We start from the raw sequence: 19,024 nt of genomic DNA on the forward strand, positions 1-19,024 counted from the left end.
GTGGGAGGAAGAGGTGAACTATCTCTAACTTTGCTCAGAGGTATAAACTGGTGATTAAAAATAAAAAACAGCCAGGTGCGGTGGCTCACGCCTATAATCCCAGCACTTTGGGAGGCCAAGGCGGGTGGATCACGAGGTCAAGAGATCGAGACCATCCGGGTCAACAAGGTGAAACTCCATCTCTACTAAAAATACAAAAATTAGCTGGGCAGGGTGTTGTGCGCCTGTAGTCCCAACTACTCGGGAGGCTGAGGCAGGAGAATTGCTTGAACCCAGAAGGCGGAGGTTACGGTGAGTCAAGATCATGCCATTGCACGCCAGTCTGGGTAACAAGAGCGAAACTCGCCTCAAAAATAAATAAATAAAATAAAAATAAAAATAAAAAACACTGGGAGTGGTGGCTCACGCCTGTAATCCCAGCACTTTGAGAGGCCAAGACGGGAGGATTGCTCGAGGCCAAGGGTTCGAGACCAGCGTGGGCATTATAATGAGACCCTGGCTCTACAAAAACAAATGAAGCCTTTAATTGTTACCATAAAAATCAAGACGGGCGCGGTGGCTCAAGCCTGTAATCCCAGCACTTTGGGAGGCCGAGGTGGGTGGATCACAAGGTCAAGAGATTGAGACCATCCTGGTCAACATGGTGAAACCCCGTCTCTACTAAAAATACAAAAAATTAGCTGGGCATGGTGGCGCACGCCTGTAGTCCCAGCTACTCAGGAGGCTGAGGCAGGAGAATTGCCTGAACCCAGGAAGCAGAGGTTGCGGTGAGCCGAGATCACGCCATTGCACTCCAGCCTGGGTAACAAGAGCGAAACTCCATTTCAAAAAAAAAAAATCAAGACATTTTACTACATCCTGATGTTCCTGTCTCTCTGGAAGACTTGGAAGATTTGGCCACGTGGGCCAGCATTCTCGAGGCAATGTGGTCGGTCCTGTGTTCACGACAGCCTCCATTGGGTCCTTGAGGGAGGTGAGCTTCAAAGCCGTGCACTCACAGCCCGGCCCTCACTACCCACACCTGCTACGTGACCTTGGACAACCCTTTCTGAGCCTCAGCTGGTTTTTTTGGCAAAAAATGGTTTGGAGGCCACGCATGTGGCTTACACCTGTAATCCCAGGACTTTAGGAGGCCAAAGCATGAGCATCACTTGAGCCCAGGAGTTTGAGACTGGCCTGGGCAACACAGTGAGACCCCATCGCTACTAAAAAAAAATTTTTTTTAATTGGCCAGTGGCCGGCGCTTGTAGTCCCAGCTACTCAGGAGCCTGGGGCAGGAGGATCCGCTTGAGGATGAAGGAGGTCATGGCTGCAGGGATCCTGGATCATGGCACTGCACCCCCTGCCTGGGTGACAGAGTGAGACCCTGTCTCTAAATGAATAAATAATTAGTTGGGCGTGGTGGCACCCACTTGTAGTCCGGGCTACCCGGGAGGCTGAGGCTGGAGGATCGCTTCCCAGGAATTGGAGGCTGCAGTGACCTGTGATCATATCACTGCACTCCAGGCTGGACGGGAGACCCTGTCTCAAAAAAAAAAAAAAAGAAAGAAAAAGGGTTGGAAGCACAGGTACTGGGAAAAAAAGCTTGCGCACTCCCCTCTGGGGGTCTCCCGCAGTTTGCTGCTGTGCCAAATGCACACACTCAGATGCCTGGATCCCTGCCCGTCCAGCTGGGAGGTGACGCGTGGCCCCTGCGAGCCGGCTCGTTGATTCCCTAGCGCGCGAGCGCCCTCTGCTGGCCGAGGGCGGGCGCGCAGACCCGAGCCGGAACCGGGAAGCCGGGCGCCAGGAGAGTCTAGAGTTTCACGCTTCTGGTCGGTGAGATGGGGGCGAACAATAGCGAATACATAAGCAGAATATACCGGAAGGAAAGGAAAGAACAACAGCGAACTAACATTTACGAAGGCGGTGCTCTGTGCCGAGGACTGCGAGAAGCCCACGCCATGTAAAACCACACGTAATCCTTAGAATAACCCGGCAACGTGGCTACGGAAACGCACAGAGAGGTTAAGGAGCCTGCCTGGGTCACACAGCTGGTAGTGGAAAAGCCTGACTCCCGGGCCTGCACTGGTACCCACCGAGGCGGAGAGAAGATGCGAAGGTTTCAGCTGCGCTCACTCACTCATGCATGTCCTTCCAGCTATTCACCCATTCACAAGTATTCACTGAGCACCTACTGTAGGCCAGACATTGTGTGAGATGGCCTACAAGAGAGCCGCGCCCCTGCCCTCTTGAAGCTGACATTTTAGTGGGGTGGGGAGGGGGCAGGTAATAAACATAAATATATCATTAACAGTTGGGCCAGAGGCCAAAGGATAAACCTGTATGCACTCCCGGTGTTACTCAGGCAGCCACCCCAGCAGGATTTTTTTTGCTGTATCTGAGCCTTACCTGCACTATTACTTACTTGACATTTGCTCCTAGACAACTGGTTTTTACGTAAGTGTATCTTTATTTATTTATTTATTATTTATTGAGACAGAGTCTAGCTCTGTTGCCCAGCCTGGAGTGTAGTGGTGCAATCATGACTCACTGCAACCTCCACCTCTTGGGCTCAAGCAATCCTCCCACCTCAGCCTCCCCAGTAGCTGGCACTACAGGCACGCAACACTATCATCAGCTAATCTTTGTATTTTTCATAGAGATGGGTTTTGTCATGTTGCCCAGGCCGGTCTCAAACTCCTGGACTCAAGTGATCTGCCCGTGCTGGCTTCCCAGAGTGCTGGGATTAGAGGCGTGAACCACTGTGTCAGGCCGAAGCGTTAGGTTTCTGGTTTTTGAGATGCAGTCTCACTCTGTTGCCTGGGCTGGAATGCAGTGGCACAGTCTCGGCTCATTGCAACCTCTACCTCCTAGGTTCAAGTGATTCTTCTGCCTCAGCCTCCCGGGTAGCTGGGATTACAGGCACGCACCACCATGCCAGGCCAATTTTCATGTTTTTAGTAGAGACAAGTTTTCACCATGTTGGCCAGGCTTGGTCTCAAACTCCTGACCTCAGGTGATCAGCCCGCCTGGGCCTCCCAAAGTGCTGGGATTACAGGTGTGAACCATCATGCCTGGCTGCCAAAGTGTATTTTTAAAAGGGAATCTCGGTATGGTGAAACTCTCTCTCTACTAAAAATGAAAATATTAGCTGGGCCTGATGGTGAGAACCTATAGTCCCAAGTACTCAGGAGGCTGAGGTGGGAGAATCACTTGAACCTGGGAGGTAGAGGCTGCAGTGAGCCGAGATTGTGCCATTGCACTCCAGTCTGGGCCACAGAGCAAAACTCCATCTCAAAAAAAAAAAAAAAAAGGAAAGCTCACATCACCACACCTAGCCAACCAGCATCAGCTGTCGCCTATCAGACAGCATCCCAGACTGAGGTTGAGGTATTGACATCACTGTTATATTAATGTCCTTGGCATGCCACCTCAGTTCCTCTGGGGCCTGGCAGAGGCACTGGAATCTGCCCCTGGGAACCCCAAGATGAAGCCAGCCTCAGGGCCAGGCCTCGGGAACAGAGGTACCATCAGCTTCTGAAGAAGGTGGGTAGCCTCTCCAGGCTCCTCCCGGTCACTGTGACCCCTGCCTTTTCTGGATTCTGCTGGCGACCCTGCAGAACCTGAGGTGCCGGCCTTCTGGGCAATCAGAAAGCAGTGGCTCCATCTGAGCTCCCTACCCACTGTGGACAGCACTGCATCATGGAACCCCGTCTGCTCCGTGTCATGGCCAGCAGTGGGTCTAAGAGCGACTTGCTCAGACCTGATTCTCAAAATTCCTGCCCAGAAAAGGCCAGGCTTCTGAGCCAGGCCATCTGTTGTCCCCTCGACCCAGCCACCCAGCTTCTCTGCATGCAGGGTGGAGGGAGCAGGCGGCCCCATGGGGGCCTCTTGTCACCACCAATGGCCTGAGAGGCCCATGTGACCCACCCAGAGAGGAAGGCCAGACCCAGCCCTGGGGAGTTAATCATTCAGTAAACACAGTCTGACTTTGTGCTAGACAGTGTTTTTTGTTGTTGTTTTTGAGACAAGATTTCACTGTGTCACCCAGGCTGGAGTGCAATGGCGCGATCTCGGCTCTCTGCAACCTCCACCTCCTGTGTTCAAGCAATTCTCCTGCCTGAGCCTCTTGAGTAGCTGGGATTACAGGCACCTGTCACCATGCCCAGCTAATTTTTTGTATTATTCTTTTTACTTTTTCTTTTTTAAATATGGAACGCTTCATGAATTCACATGTCATCCTTGCAGAGGGGCTGTGCTAGTCTTCTCCGTATCGTTCCAATTTAGTATATATGCTGCCTCAGCGAGCACATTTTTTTGTATTTTTAGTAGAGATGGGGTTTCACCATATTGGCCAGGCTGGTGCTGAACTCCTGACCTCAGGTGATCCACCTGCCTCATCCTCCCAAAGTGCTGGGATTACAGGCATCAGCACAGTCTATAATTATTATTTTTTGAGATGGTGTCTCACTCTGTCACCCAGGCTGGAGTGCAATGGCATGATCTTGGCTCACTGCAACCTCCGCCTTTCATGTTCAAATGATTCTCCTGCCTCAGCCTCCTGAGTAGCTGAGATTACAGGCGTGCACTACCACGCCTGGCTAATTTTTGTATTTTTGGTAAAGACTGGGTTTCACCATGTTGGCCAGGCTGGTCTCAAATTCCTGACCTCAAGTGATCTGCCTGCCCCAGCCTCCCAAAGTGCTGGGATAACAGGCATGATGAGCCACTGTGCCTGCCTTAGATGCTGTTTTTAACACTGGGTTCATGGCAGTGAAGAAGCCAGATGAGGTGCCCACCCGCAAGAGGGACAAAGGTATAACTACTGCAGGCTGGGCGCGGTGGCTCACGCCTGTCATCCTAGCACTTTGGGAGGCCGAGGTGGGTGGATGACCTGAGATCAGGAGTTCAAGACAGCCTGGCCAACATAGGGAAACCCCATCTCTACTAAAAATACAAAAATTAGCCGGGTGAGGTGGTGTGTGCCTGTAGTCCCAGCTACTCAGGAGGCTGAGGCGGGAGAATTGCTTGATCCCAGAAGGTGGAGGTTGCAGTGAGCCGAGACCACGTCATTGCACTCCAGCCTGGGTGACAGAGTGAGACTGTTTCAGGAAAAGAAAAAAAGGAATAACTACCACAATGAATGAGATGGTTAAAAGAGGACTGGGGGTGGCCACTTGACACTGGACTGGGAGGACCTCTCTCAGGAGGAGACACAGGAGTGGTCACGGAGGGGCTGGGATGCAGCCGTGGAGGGCCAAGAGGAGCAGGAAGAGCATTATGGGAAGGGAGAACTGCAAGTGCAAAGGCAGGGGTGGGGTGAGGCTCCAGAATCCCTCCCACTGTGTGGCCGAGAGCCCAGAGCCCTGACAGTGACTGGGGGTTTGAAGGCAGCCGTAGTCTGAGACCTGGCTTTGGAAGCAGGAGTTTTCTTTCTCTTTTTCTTTTTTTGAGATGGAATTTCATTCTTGTTGCCCAAGCTGGAGTGCAATGGCACGATCTTGTCTCACTGCAACCTCCCGGTTTCAAGCAATTCTCCTGCCTCAGCCTCCCAAGTAGCTGGGACTATAGTTGCCTGCCACCACGCCCAGCTAACTATTGTGTTTTTAGTAGAGTTGGGGTTTCACCATGTTGGCCAGGCTGGTCTTGAACTCCTGACCTCAGTGATACACCCACCTCAGCCTCCCAAAGTGCTGGGATGACAGGCGGGAGCCACCGCGCCTGCCCTGGAAGCACTTTTCTGTGGTGTCAGCCTAGAGCACCCACTTGCTGGTGTGAGGCCTGTGCTTTCAAATCACCGCCCTGGGCTGAAGATAGCAGAAACATGCGCCAAGCAGTGAAGACACGCCCTGGTCACGGGCAAGCTGTGGCCACCATGCCAGCCTGCCAGGCTTCCTTTTCAACGTCTCTTCATCCACGAGACTCTGATGGGCAGAGACCACTTTCCTGCCTTTCGAGGGAGGAACTGAAAATGTTCCCAACTGACCACAAGGGAAGCTTCGAAGCTGACTGCACAAACCCACCCACCCGCCTGTTCCATCGGTCACTCGGCAGCCTGTGAAGGTGGCCACCAGTGGGCCAGCTCCGCCAAGCCACGCCAGTCATGTATTTCTGCTCTCAATGACAGTCTTAGACGGTGAGAACTCCTTACATAAGGCAGCCTCACAGGTGAGTGAGAAAAAGTTACAAAGGCCAAATGTGGTCGCTCACGCCTGTAATCCCAGCACTTTGGGTGGCTGAGGCAGGAGGATCACTTGAGTCTAGGAGTTCAAGACCAGCCTGGGCAATATAGTGAGACCCCCATCTTTTTTCTTTTTGTAGCTCTGAGGCATTTTATTATAAAAATTTAGTACTCATATACATAAACTAATATGAACTTAAAATTCATCATACCTTTACTTCATTTTTTAACTTGACCTTCTAGTAAATCTTTAGCTTCATGGATTTGGGCTGCTATATAAGGAGATCCTCCTTTGTCAGGATGAGTTAAAAGCATAATTTGTTGATGAGAATCTCTTATTTTCCCTTTATTGGCAGTTGGGCTTTTACCTAGTATTAATGCTGCTTCCCGTTTTGTCATTTTGGGTTCAAACCCACTTCTGCAATAGCCACCACTGAAGGCCTGCAAATCCTGCGGCTGCAAAGGTCAGTCCGACTGCTACCACCGTGCTGGCCACCGCTACGCTGGGCTCCCTTGCTGTCACCGGGAGCACGGCTCATCCCAGCGCAGAGGTCGAGGCTGACACCTGCACGGCTGACTGGAGAGCGTCGCACCTGCGACCGCTCGCACGAACCGCCGAGCTGAGCCCACCATCTTTACAAAAAAAAAAAAAAAACTGAATGCTTCTTGGCCTTTGGCTAAGATCAAGTATAAAAAATAAAAAAATTAGCTGGGTGTGATGGCGCATTCTTGTAATCCCAGCTACTTAGGAAGCTGAGGTGGGAGGATCACTTGAGCCAGGAAGGTCAAGGCCACAATGAGCCGTGATCGTGCACTCAGCCTAAGCGACAGAGTAAAAACCTCGTCTCAAATTAAAAAAGAAAAATAACAAAGATGAGCGAAGAACAGAGTTGGCTTTTTGCCACAAGGAAGGACACGCAGCCTTGTCCGTGTGAAAATCATGCAGTACGACGTTCAGCGCAAAGAGGGGCAGGCGTGAACATGTGCGAGAAAGGGAGGGGAGCAGGCGTGTCTGCAGCATTGGTGGGAGAGTATGGCCACCCTTCTTTGCTGGGAACTTGAAAATGTCAAAATTTAAAATGTTGGCTGGGCGCGGTGGCCGCGGTGGCTCACACCTGTAATCCTAGCACTTTGGGAGGCTGAGATAGGCAGATCACGAGGTCAGAAGTTCAAGACCAGCCCGGCCAACATGGTGAAACCCTGTCTCTACTAAAAATACAAAAATTAGCTGGATGTGGTGGTGGGCGCCTGTAATCCCAGCTACCCAGGAGGCTGAGGCAGGAGAATCGCTTGAACCCAGGAGGTGGAGGTTGGGGTGAGCCAGGATCATGCCATTGCATTCCAGCCTGGGTGACAGAGTTAGACTCTGTCTCAAAAAAATAAAATAAAATAATAAAATAAAACGTCTATATCCTTGGATGGAGAAATCTGCTCCTAGAACTGTGTTCTACAGAGGTATGCACACGCACACACGCCCTGAGGCCAGCAGGCAGCAGAGCATCGGAGACCACCTCAGGCCCAGCAGCACAGGCCTAGCCACCACGGTGGGGGCCCTTCATGTCCTGAGTGTGCTGCAGCTGTGCAAAACTACGGGGCAGATCCCGGAGGCTGCTCTGCAGGGCTTTGGGAAGAATATCCCGGGGAGGAGCGAAGTGGAGACCACATTCTCATTTGCGTAAAAAAGTGGGGGAAGGTGCACGAGGGGAGGGGAAAGAATGCGGAGCAGCACTGGCCGCACCTGTGTGCACTCGAATGCCGCCTGTGCCTTCTCAGAGGCTCACACACTGGGGCTTGCATTGGGAGAATGGGGTCAGAGGTAAGACTTTACTCTGCACTCTATTCCCTTTCTCTTCCTTCCTTCCTTTTCTTTCTTTCTTTCTTTCTTTCTCTTTCTTTCTTTCTTTTGTGTGTGTGTGTGTGTGTGTGTGTGTGTGTGTGTGACAGAGTCTTACTTTTGTTGCCCAGGCTGGAGTGCAGTGGTGTGATCTCAGTTCACTGTAGTCTCCACCTCTTGGGTTCAAGCAATTGTCCTGTCTTGGCCTCCCTCGTAGCTAAGATTACAGGTACGAACCACCACACCCAGCTAATTTTTATAGTTTTAGTAGAGATGGCGTTTCTCCATGTTGGCCAGGGTGGTCTCAAACTCCTGACCTCAGGTGATCAGGCTGGAATGCAATGGCTTGATCTTGGCTCATTGCAACCTCCTCCCAGGTATAAGCAAATCTCCTGTCTCAGCCTCCCAGGTAGCTTGGATTACAGGCATGCACCACCATGCCCACCTAATTTTTTTTGTATTTAGTAGAGATGGGGTTTCACCACATTAGTCAGGTTGGTCACGAACCTCGGCCTCCTGAAGTGCTGGGATTACAGGTGTGAGCCACCATGCCCGGCCACTCTATTTCCTTTCTGTTGTTTGAAATCCTTTCTAGGATCATGTATTCGCTATTTAATACAAATAAAAGTGGGCTCTTCAGCTTGGAATTTCCCCTGCTAGTGTAAGGGGCAGATTCATTTCTTAGCAGGGTTTTAACATGGTCTCCAGCCTCCTCCGGCATTATGGCTCATTGCCTGTCACAACTGACAAACCCGCCCTGCCTTCCACTGACTCTAAAATGGACATCTTCACATTTCTGGAATTGGAACATTTCTTACAGTTATAGTGTCTTACATTTATAATTGGCAGCATTTTTCCGTTTTTTTTTTTTTTTTTTTTTTTTTTATGGAGCCTTGCTCTGTAGTTCAGGCTGGAGTGCAGCAGCATAATCTCGGCTCACTGCAACCTCCGCTTCCTGGGTTCAAATTGCTCTCCTGCCTCAGCCTCCTGAGTAGCTAGGATTATAGGTGTCCACGAACACACTTGGCTAATCTTTGTATTTTTAGTAAAGACGGGATTTCACCATGTTGGCCAGACTGGTCTCAAACTCCTGACCTCAAGTGATCCACCCGCCTCGGCTTCCCAAAGTGCTGGGATTACAGAGTGAGCCACTGTGCCAAGCATTTTTTTTTCTTGATGGTACATAAACCAATACTGCATCTTGCAGCAGGTTCGGAACCCCAACGTTACCTGTGGGTCTGGTTCCCATGGGTCCCATAAACACAGATGCTGCTGCCTGGGCTCTAAGCATGTCTCTGGGCAGAGCTGCCAGAACCACAGGCCTCCTAGAGATCAAAGGGACACCATATTGACCATCTTGGGAGGACCAGGAGCAGCTGGTGACAAAGGGTTGTATATAGCAGTCTCATTAGTGGCCTGTGCTGCACATGGCTGTGAATGAATTTATGTTCTACATGGAGTAGGAGAGGTTTGTCTATTGTTGGTTTTTTTTTTCTTTGAGACAGGGTCTCACTCTGTCACCCAGGATGGAGTGCAGTGGCGTTATCACAACTCACTGCAGCCTCAACCTCCTGGACTCAGGTGGCCTCCCACCTCGGCCTCCTGAGCAGCTGGAATTACAGGCATGCGCCACCATGCCCCACTAATTTTTTAAACTTTTTGTAGAGACAGGGTTTCACCATGTTGCCGTCTGGTTTTGAACTCATTCCTGCCAGCCTTGGCCTCCCAAAATGCTAACATGACAGGCAGGAGCCACTGCCCCTGGCCAACTCTGTCAATTGACACATAAATGTGGGGCAATTTCACATAAAAATCTGCATTCATAGCTTCCTTGGAAAATAAGAAAGATCTGGCATTCACTTAGCCCATGTGCCCAGTACTTAGTAACACCTTCAAAATCACCTGTCCCTACCCACCTGCGTAACATCAGACACATGTCAGAACCCCAAAGATGTGGCCCATGCCTTATTCTCATGGTGATAGGGAAATGAGCAGCAATGAGGCAGCTCTAGCCTAAGGTCTCCCCTCTCCCAAGGTCACCTTGGCCCGTGTGTGACAGCTGACTGCATCTAGCAGGTGACCTTGCACAGGTCTTACAAGGAAGTCTTTGAGGTTGATCTGTTATCATCTGGAGCTCAGAGCTCTGTACAATCCACCCACCCCAGCAGCTTGTTTTCTTGCAAACTGGAAAGAATGAAGCTTTCGTAAGCTGCCTCTTTTTTTTTTGAGATGGAGTTTTGCTATTGTTGCCCAGGCAGAAGTGCAGTAGTGTGTTCTCAAGGTTCAAGTGATTTGCACCCCCCAGCCTCCCCAGTAGTTGGAATTACAGGCATGCACCATCACACCTGGCTAGTTTTTTTATTTTATTTTATTTTTTTAAAGATGGAATTTCACCATCATGATGGCCAGGCTGGTCTTGAACTCCTGACCTCAGGTGATCCACCCACCTCTGCCTCCCAAAGTGTTAGGATTACAGGCGTGAGCCACCGCGCCCGGTGTTTTTTTTTGTATTTTTAATAGAGACAGGGTTTCTCCATATTGGTCAAGCTGGTCTTGAACTCTCAATATTAGGCCGCCTCGGCCTCCCAAAGTGCTGGGATTACAGGCACGAGCCACCGCGTCTGGCCTAAGCGGCCTCTTCTTAAAGGAATTTCCTACTCTGCCGAGTAAGGAAATTCCTAGTGCTGTATATCGAACTTTGTCATGGGGCTCCTTGATGTGGGAGTGACATCAAGCAGGGACAGGCCAAAAGAGGAAATGTGACTGTCCCCGGGCTCTCCAAGGTCCACAGTCTGGGTGGAAAGGGGCACAGAGGCAGGGGCCGCTCCGTTTATGTGACACCATCCACATCGTTATGCCACACCATGACTAAAGGTGCAGTGCAGCCAACAGTGCTCTCACCCAAAGGGCTCGAGAACTTTCCAGTGGAGAGGCAGCCCAAGGAACTCGCCCTCACCCCTCACCAAGACCAGTGTCCATCAGAGATCCAGGGGAGCGGAGCCCCATGGCTGGCTTGCTGTTGTGGGTCAACCAGAAGAGGTGCTTTCTATACCCGCTGCCTCCCCTAACTTCGCCAGGTAGTGACAGATGACTCCCCACCCTCCAAGCTCCTGCACAGTAAAAATTACCAGCGGACACATCCCCTCTAGTACCTAAACCTGGCACGGGCTCGGGACCGGAGGTGTGACCCAGAGAAGCCACCTGGCAAAAGTGGTAACATCTGGTCGGGTGTGGTGGCTCACAGCACTTAGGGAGGCCGAGGCAGACAGATCACCAGGAGTTCAAGACCAGCCTGGCCAACATGGAGAAACCCTGTCTCTACTAAAAATACAAAAAATTAATTTGGTGTGGTGGCGCGTGCATATAGTCGCAGCTACTCAGGAGGCTGAGGCAGGAAAATCTCGAACCTGGGAGGCGGAGGTTACAGTGAGCCAAGATCACGCCACTGCACTCCAACTTGGGTGACAGGAAAATCTCGAACCTGGGAGGCGGAGGTTACAGTGAGCCAAGATCACGCCACTGCACTCCAACTTGGGTGACAGAGCAAGACTCCATGTCAAAAAAAAAAAAAAGGCAACATCTGAACCTCCCATAAGCACTTCCTGTGTGCCCTCAATTCAGGCCTAAACTCTGTCCGTAAACTTCACACCATCTGTAAACTCACCACCAAGGAAGAGCAAATGACACAAACATGGAACACAGTGCCCACAAGATCACAGATCCGAATGGCTGTCTTAGAGATTTGGAGTGTTAGTTTCACAGGACTTAAACCAGGTCCAGCCAACCTGCTAATAAGGTAAAAAGTGCACACCCTAGGATTTCAGACAGGATTTGTTTTCCTCTCGGGGTCACTCAGCACAGAAGATGCCACCTTTAGATTTAACCATGAATTTGTTCTGGGGTTTTCCAGCAGCATTTTGAAATTTTATTTTTTAGAGACAGGGTTTCCCTCTGTAACCCAGGCTGGATGCAGTGGCACCATAATGGCTCACTGCAGCCTCGACCTTCCAGATTTAAGTGATCCTCCCACCTCAGCCTCTTAAGCAGCAGAGACTACAGGCATGCACTACTATACTGGCTCATTTAAACATTTTTTGGCGTCAGGGGTTTTCCAGTGTCGCTCAGGCTGGCCTCAAAACTCCTGGGCTCAAGTGATTCTGCCACTTCTACAGGCGTGGGCCACCATGTCTGACCTGCAATGATTTTGGAACCTCTCCTGTCCTTCTCCCTCGGGAGAGCTGACTGAGGATGAAGAACACACAGCTGCCCCTGGCCTGCATGGTTTCAGAACCGAAGGGCAGCGGTCCACTCCAGAGGACTCCAAAGACCATTGGCAGAAATCTGGGCAAGGCTTTCTGGAGCGTGGCCTGTTGGGAAAAACCTGGCCCTTTGCTCACAGCCAGCTCTTCTTACACCTGAGCGGCCTCAACAGCCAGAGGGACTGCTTCTGCCACCAAGGTTGCACCTGTGTGTAGCTGGGACCACAGCAGGAAGTTCAAGCTCTAAGTAAAAACGAGACACGTTCCTACTGCTTATGCAGTAGATGGCAGATATACACAATCGGCAATCATCAGATTGAAATTCTTGTTTCAAACATCAGAAATACATGTGACAATCCTATGATTTTTTTCTCTCTGAAAAGACTACTAAGTCAAACCAATAAAGGGCTTCTAGTGGACATTTAATAGCCCAAGACCTGTGAAGCTACTTAAACCGAAGGAAGAACGCTTTTTTTAACTACCATCTTGGGCCAGGCACGGTGGCTCATGCTTGTAATCCCAGCATTTTGGGAGGCCAAGGTGGGTGGAGTACCTGTGGTCAGGGGTTCTAGACCAGCCTGCCCAACACAGTGAAACCCTCATCTCTACTAAAAATACACAAAATTAGCTGGGTGTGGTGGAGTGCGCCTGTAATTGCAGCTACTCGGGAGGCTGAGGCAGAATTGCTTGAACTCTCAAGGTGGAGGTTGCAGTGGGCCGAGATTGCACCACTGCACTCTAGCCTGGGCAACAAGAGTGAAACTCTGTCTCAAAACAAAGAAACAGCAACAAAAACCTACCATCTTTAGGACAGGGGTTGGCAAACTATGATCCATGGGCCAAATCTAGCCCCTCACCTGATTCTGTATGGCTTCTCGCATGAAGAATGATTTTTTACACATGAACATTTGCAAGAAACTTGATGACAGGGAACACTAATGAATTCCAATTAAACAAAGTGTTATCTACTAACAGAACACCAGTCCTCACATTAGTGAGCCAGTAACATTACAAATAAACTCTAGTTTGAATTTCACCAACTAAAAATCTGGGGAAATCTGTTTTCTCTCAGCATATAAGTACTTACATAATGTCCTGAGATTTTGCCTCTTGGCCTGCAAAGCCTATGTATTTACTAATTTGGGCCCTTTTAGAAAAAGTTTGCCGGCGACCCCTGCTTTACAATGTCAACTTGAATCCAAAGCATCTAAAACATTAAATTCTGTCCCTGATATGCCAAGAGGAAGAAGAGCACAGCCTGTTAAATATTAACGCACACTTTTTTTTTTTTTATTATATTAAAATCAGGCAATGGTCTGACAATAAAAAGGCTGCTTATGGAATACTGTTATGTTAAACTTCACTTACAGGATGTTAAATCCTCAGAACTAAGGTTTTCCCCGGAAAAAGATCAATGGAAACATCAATTGCTTTTCAGACTTGAGAGTTGCTGCTTCAGAAGGTGGTTTTACACAAATACTAAATTAAAAAAAAAACTTCAGTATACAATGAATTGCTTTTATTTCGGTATGCATCCATGTTTCAGCATTTAGTGGTCCTGAACAGAAAGTGGAAAGACGCAGCAATTTGCCACGAGGTCAAGCCCGCCAACTTCGGGGATCTGCTGTGCACACCGGGTTCTTTCTTAATCCCTGCTGAGGATCTTGAGAAGCAGCAGCACCAAAACCAAGGCGTGCACCGGATTCCAGGTTCTTTTTGTTCCAGTTGTCAGATTCCAAACTAGACCCCAATGGATTGCAAGGATGGCCAAATGAAAGCCCTGTTTAAAATTTCTTCAATTTTTAAAAGCAAAAGCAATTACAGGAAAGTGAAACAATTCAGAGGGATCATGTGTGCTTACGAGTGTCTTCATGTGGTCTTTCTCCGAGTTTGACCACCAAGGACTCTGAGAGCTGGCAGGTCTGAGTAACCCTGGTGACTATTCTTTTCACCTTATCAAAACCTGAGCTAAAAACAACGCATCAGCTGATGACAGCAGAGGGTGGCAGGGCTGAGGACCCAGTATTCATTTCCCAGGCTGGTGGAGAGTGAAAAAGTATGATTCTGAAACTAAACAAGGGGGGGCAGAGACTCGTTCCAACCTTACCTCATGGCTTCTGGCCACAGCAAGGAAGTGTCATGGAAGGTACTGGGTGGTGAGGGTGCGGCGAAAAGGAAGTTCAGGAGGAGGGTAGAAAAAGCAGCACCCTCGATAAAGGTCGGGGAGAGAAGATATGGGGAAAGCCCTGAATTCCTCACCGAAGGCCAATCTCAGAGGGGAGCAGAGGGGTTACAATCTATGCTTCGGCCAAGGGCAGGAGTGGAGGAGCGTGGGGACAGGAGGATGGCTTGGAAGGGGCATCATTTAAGACTTAAAGAAACCAGGGGTGCAGGCAAAGCACCCCACACACCCAGCAGTAGTCACACAGGCTGCGACCTGAAACCTTCACATGTACTCTAACAAGCCCTCCAGGGTAGAGGGCTGTTGTTGTAGGGAGGGTGGGAGGCAGGAGGGTAAGGGGAGAAGGCAGAGACCCCAGGCCATGTAATCAGCAGCAAGGTGATTGTGTGATGTGTCTTTTCACAGTTGAGTTAGATGTGCCCCACCAGTTATGATGGGAATCAATTTAAATAGACTTTCTTGATCCCAGAAGTTCAACTACGTGGACAGTGGTTACACTTGACAGGATGATTTGTTATAGCACAACTTATATATTTCAAATGGACAAAAAGTTAGTATCATTTACAGTATCTTAAGATAAATTTCCTTTGAATGGGAGCTTCCTTTCCAGTACTTTGAGGTCTACAAGACGTATCTAGAAAATTTACTACTGTGGAAATGAAGACTGCTTAAATCGAATGGGGGGGAAGGGAAGGGCCTGTGGTTTTTCTTTTTGATTAATTGCTGTAACACTGTCCTTCAGGCGGCTGAGGGAGTTTCATGTTTTCTTTAGACATCATTAGGCGCCGAAGCTCTTGCAGGACAACTTTGATGCTATATGAATTCTGCCATTTTGCTAGCACTGATATGGCTCTTGGGTCCACCTACAACAAGGCAAACAAAAGCAAATTACTCTCAGACACTCAAACAAAATAGCTATATGCCAGGGTTAAGCTAAGGTTCAAATGGAGTAAGATGTACTTTCCAGGTTGAACCTCCTGCTAGTCAGAACACCTGGCATGTGGAATACCTACCTGCAGTCCCTCCCTCCAGGCAGCCCATGTTTCCCTTTTGTGCCCAGAACACTTACTATCTGGGATAAGGAAACAGTGGTACCCACACTTCATGAGAACCAACCCAGCCCTACTTGGCTCCACAACAATGGCCACTGCTGGGCTGGCTGCTGTTGGGCTTAGGGCCTGTCCTCTTCACTGCACCCAGGTCGGGGGGACAAATGTGCACACAGGACAGTATGGAAAGCAAAAGCAAAGGGTGGCTGGGACCCATGCTCTAGTGACAAGGGCCTGCCACAGAGCCAGCATCTCTCAGGTTAGGGCAGCGTTTCCCAAAATAAGTTCCCCAAAGCATGGGTTGAGCTCTGGGCTCAGGACTTCAGGTGGAACTCAGATTCAGGATTAAACACCAAACAGACTGTAATGAGGCTCATCTCTTCAATTTTCCAGTCTTCAGAGTATCTCAAAGACGAAGGCCTGGTGTGATGTTAACATGTGGAAGATCCCTTCAACACCTGCTCTCCCCTTTGAACAGGAGAGCAGGCCTCAAAGGCTCAAAGCCTTTGGCAAACAACACATGGAGTAAAGAGGTATTAACATTGCTCTGGTTTTGTAATATTTACTGTGTCATTATTGCCCAATTATGACAACTGAGACAGGTTTTCCATTTATGATAGTAAAAATAAAAAAGCAAGGCCATTAAAGGAAAATAAAATTAGGCCTAGAGGGTAAAGGTATAGTCCTGGGCAAGATCTTTCACGTGTGCCTCAGTTTCCTCATCTCTACCTCATAGGGTGATGTGATGACTGAAAGAGCTCGTATCTCAAAGCAACTAGCACAGAGCTAGCCCAGGGTAAGTGCTGTATGAGTGATCGTCAGATATAACTGGGAAACAGGCCCCACCCCAAATCTGGGCTCCTATGCACAGCGATAGTTTATCATCAAAGAACCAAAGAACGTATGGAACTGGGCCCAGTCCAAAAGCTTCTGATGTAAAGGACAAAACAATCGTCAACCCCAAGGAACAAGTAGGGGCAGAAAAAACAACTTACCACTCCATTAGAACTATTAACTCCATTCATATTAATTTTTGTTACAAATCTTACAAAGGGGGGTGCTTCTGGGTATTTAGGTCCACATTCTATTTTAAGGCTGTATATTCGGTTTTCATAAATTGTCTGGAAAAAAAGGGTACAGAGATGTCACGCAATTACAAACAGAATTCAAAAAGGTAGGGCTTGTGAAAGCCCATGATCACTGACTGTAGAACTGATCCAGCTCCTTCCAGCATGGAGTCTGCTTGTTCTGTGGTGGGTCAGCAGTTCCTCACCAGTTCCTACACTAGTTCCTATGACTTCCAGGCCTTGGGGGAATAAAAAGAAGATGGAACATTTAAGCAAGTACCAATGAAGTTTTAAGTTAGTATTAAGTCTAATAATCAGAGGGACCTGTTTCTATGTTAATTTCTCTACCTTGCAGTCCTTCTCTGGGGAATGGTAAGAGGCATTCTCTATTCTAGGAAGCCATGCTAAATGTCCACTCACCGGGATCAGCCAATCAAATACCACTATGTGCAAAGCGCAGAATGGGCCACTGCTTTAGAGAACCTCAAAATTAAGACAAGATGAGGGAGAGGTGCAGACCCAGAGCTGCCTCCCCCTTCTCCATCACTCTGGGGTTAGGCATTGTGTAAGGGATTTTAACTGGGGTGTTCCATCCCTCCCTGCAGTCTTTTTTTTTTGGTAGTCTGACCTGAGAGATTACTGGCATTCAGTGGGTGAGGTGGCATGGGAACAAACAGTCCTTCTTAAAAGGCTATCTGTGCCTTTGTTGAGAAACACTGAAAAATTCCAACCCCCTATGCCAATAAACTCCTCGCAGTACCGTCTACCCTATGAGCAGTGAGACGTGTTCTGTTGCCCGGCTGTTCCTTCTGCTTGGAGTACCCTGCCCCACCTGAAACGCCTTGCAACCCTGAAGACCCAGCTCAAACGCCACCTAGTGTCCCTAGCTTTCTGTCCGATGTGAAGTCACACTGCTATTATATGTGAAGACCACACTGAAGGGTGATGTCTCCCCGTTAGGAGTAGCCCCTCAAAGGCAGGGGCTACCCTCCTGTGGTTCCTCTCAGCCATCAGTACCCTCTCCTCAGTAAAGGAGTCTTGTGCTGCACAAGTAATTGCACCTGTGTAAACAGCGGCATCTAGTGGTCTTTGGGGAGAATAAATCAGAGGATGTGATTTAAATCCTTGCTTAATTCAGAAGACATTCATAATATACCCATAGAAACTTTTGTCCACAGGGATCCCAAACTATAACCAAACCACACCTACCTTCAATCTGCCCTCTTCTTCCTCAGTAAGTGACATCAGCATTTACCCAGATAACTAAAGCAAAAACCTAGCAGGCATGCAATTCCCTTTTCCCTTACCCTCCACCACCTCCCAATGGTCAGAAGGTCCCAGTGCTTCTACCTCCGAAAGATACCCGGTATCACTCCACTTTCCTCCACCACCGTCACCTCTTCTGAACTCCCCCAAGACTCTTTCTCTCTTGCTTCCGGCACAGCAGCCAGACTGACCTCTTAAAAACAGGAAGCTGTCTCTGTTGGCTTAACCCTCTGATGGCTCCTAGTGACCTGAAGAGGAAGCTGAAGTTTCCAGAGTGACCGGGGCAGCCTCACCTCCTCTCCTTTTGCTCTTCTCCCTCCCCTGCCCGCCATTCCTCTTCAACCTTGCCAAGTTCTCTCCACCGTGGAGCTCTCACACCAGCTGCTCCCCATTGGAAGTCCTCCCGATCCCCTCAGCCCCTCCCAACTGGGCTCAGACCCCCTCACTGAACAGAAAAAGGAGGGTAGGGGCCTTGACAGGGACCCTCAACTGAATTGATACTCAAATGTTTATTGAATAAATGTTTCTCTTCACATTTTTAATATTATAAAGTGAACACCTCATTGCAATTAAGGTGTTTCCTTAAAGAAAAAAAGAGAAAGAAACAGAACAAGTAGGAAGCAAATAAGGGCATGACTCATATACAGATTTATGGAAAATGTGATAAGAGATCCATCCACAGAACCTATCATAGTCTCCATCAACTACATACTCAGTAAGTATCTGTTGACTAATGGATCCCAAATGGAGCAAAATCGTGCTCCCTGGTTTTGTCACACAGTTCAAGGATGAAATTTCCTACATTAAAAACTCTCTTCTGAGGGGCATGGACTCATGGTAATTACCAAACTTAGTCTTAAAATCTTTGTAACACATTCTGGAGGCTGGGATGCACTAAGTCAGTCATTTGCTGGCATGTTTTACAGCTTATCAGTGCTGATGAGATTTCACTGATCATTCTATCTATTAATAATAGTGTCAGGCTGGGCGTGGTGGCTCACGCCTTAATTCCAGCACTTTGGGAGGCCAAGGTGGGTGGATCGCTGGAGGTCAGGAGTTCAAGACCAGCTTGACCAACATGGTGAAACCCTGTCTCTACTAAAAATACAAAAATTGGCCGGTGTGGTGGCACATGCCTGTAATCCCAGCTACTCAGGAGGCTGAGGCAGAATTGCTTGAATCCGGCAGGCGGAGGTTGCAGTGA

At 49.0% G+C, this 19,024-nt stretch overlaps 1 protein-coding gene and 1 non-coding gene across 12 annotated transcripts in view; both read right to left on the minus strand.

Annotated features, from left to right (window-relative positions):
• Positions 1-4,187: 4,187 nt before the first annotated feature.
• LOC118154262 (U6 spliceosomal RNA) lies at positions 4,188-4,293 on the minus strand. Its single transcript, XR_004744145.1, has one exon. It is a non-coding gene; the product is annotated as a U6 spliceosomal RNA (small nuclear RNA).
• A 9,467-nt stretch (positions 4,294-13,760) lies between these two features.
• UBE2V1 (ubiquitin conjugating enzyme E2 V1) overlaps positions 13,761-19,024 on the minus strand; it is a 42,156-nt gene continuing 36,892 nt past the window's right edge. For 10 of the 11 annotated variants that reach the window (XM_078370935.1, XM_078370933.1, XM_078370934.1 and 7 more), the window contains 2 exons: positions 16,483-16,608; positions 13,761-15,301 (listed from right to left, as the gene is read on the minus strand). In XM_078370935.1, the coding sequence (XP_078227061.1) occupies positions 15,155-15,301; positions 16,483-16,608 (273 nt within the window). In that variant the 3' untranslated portion in view covers positions 13,761-15,154. 11 annotated transcript variants of the gene reach the window in all.

The sequence above is a fragment of the Callithrix jacchus genome, chromosome 5 (genome assembly GCF_049354715.1).
Source record: "Callithrix jacchus isolate 240 chromosome 5, calJac240_pri, whole genome shotgun sequence".
In the NCBI taxonomy this organism is placed as follows: Eukaryota; Metazoa; Chordata; class Mammalia; order Primates; family Cebidae; genus Callithrix; species Callithrix jacchus.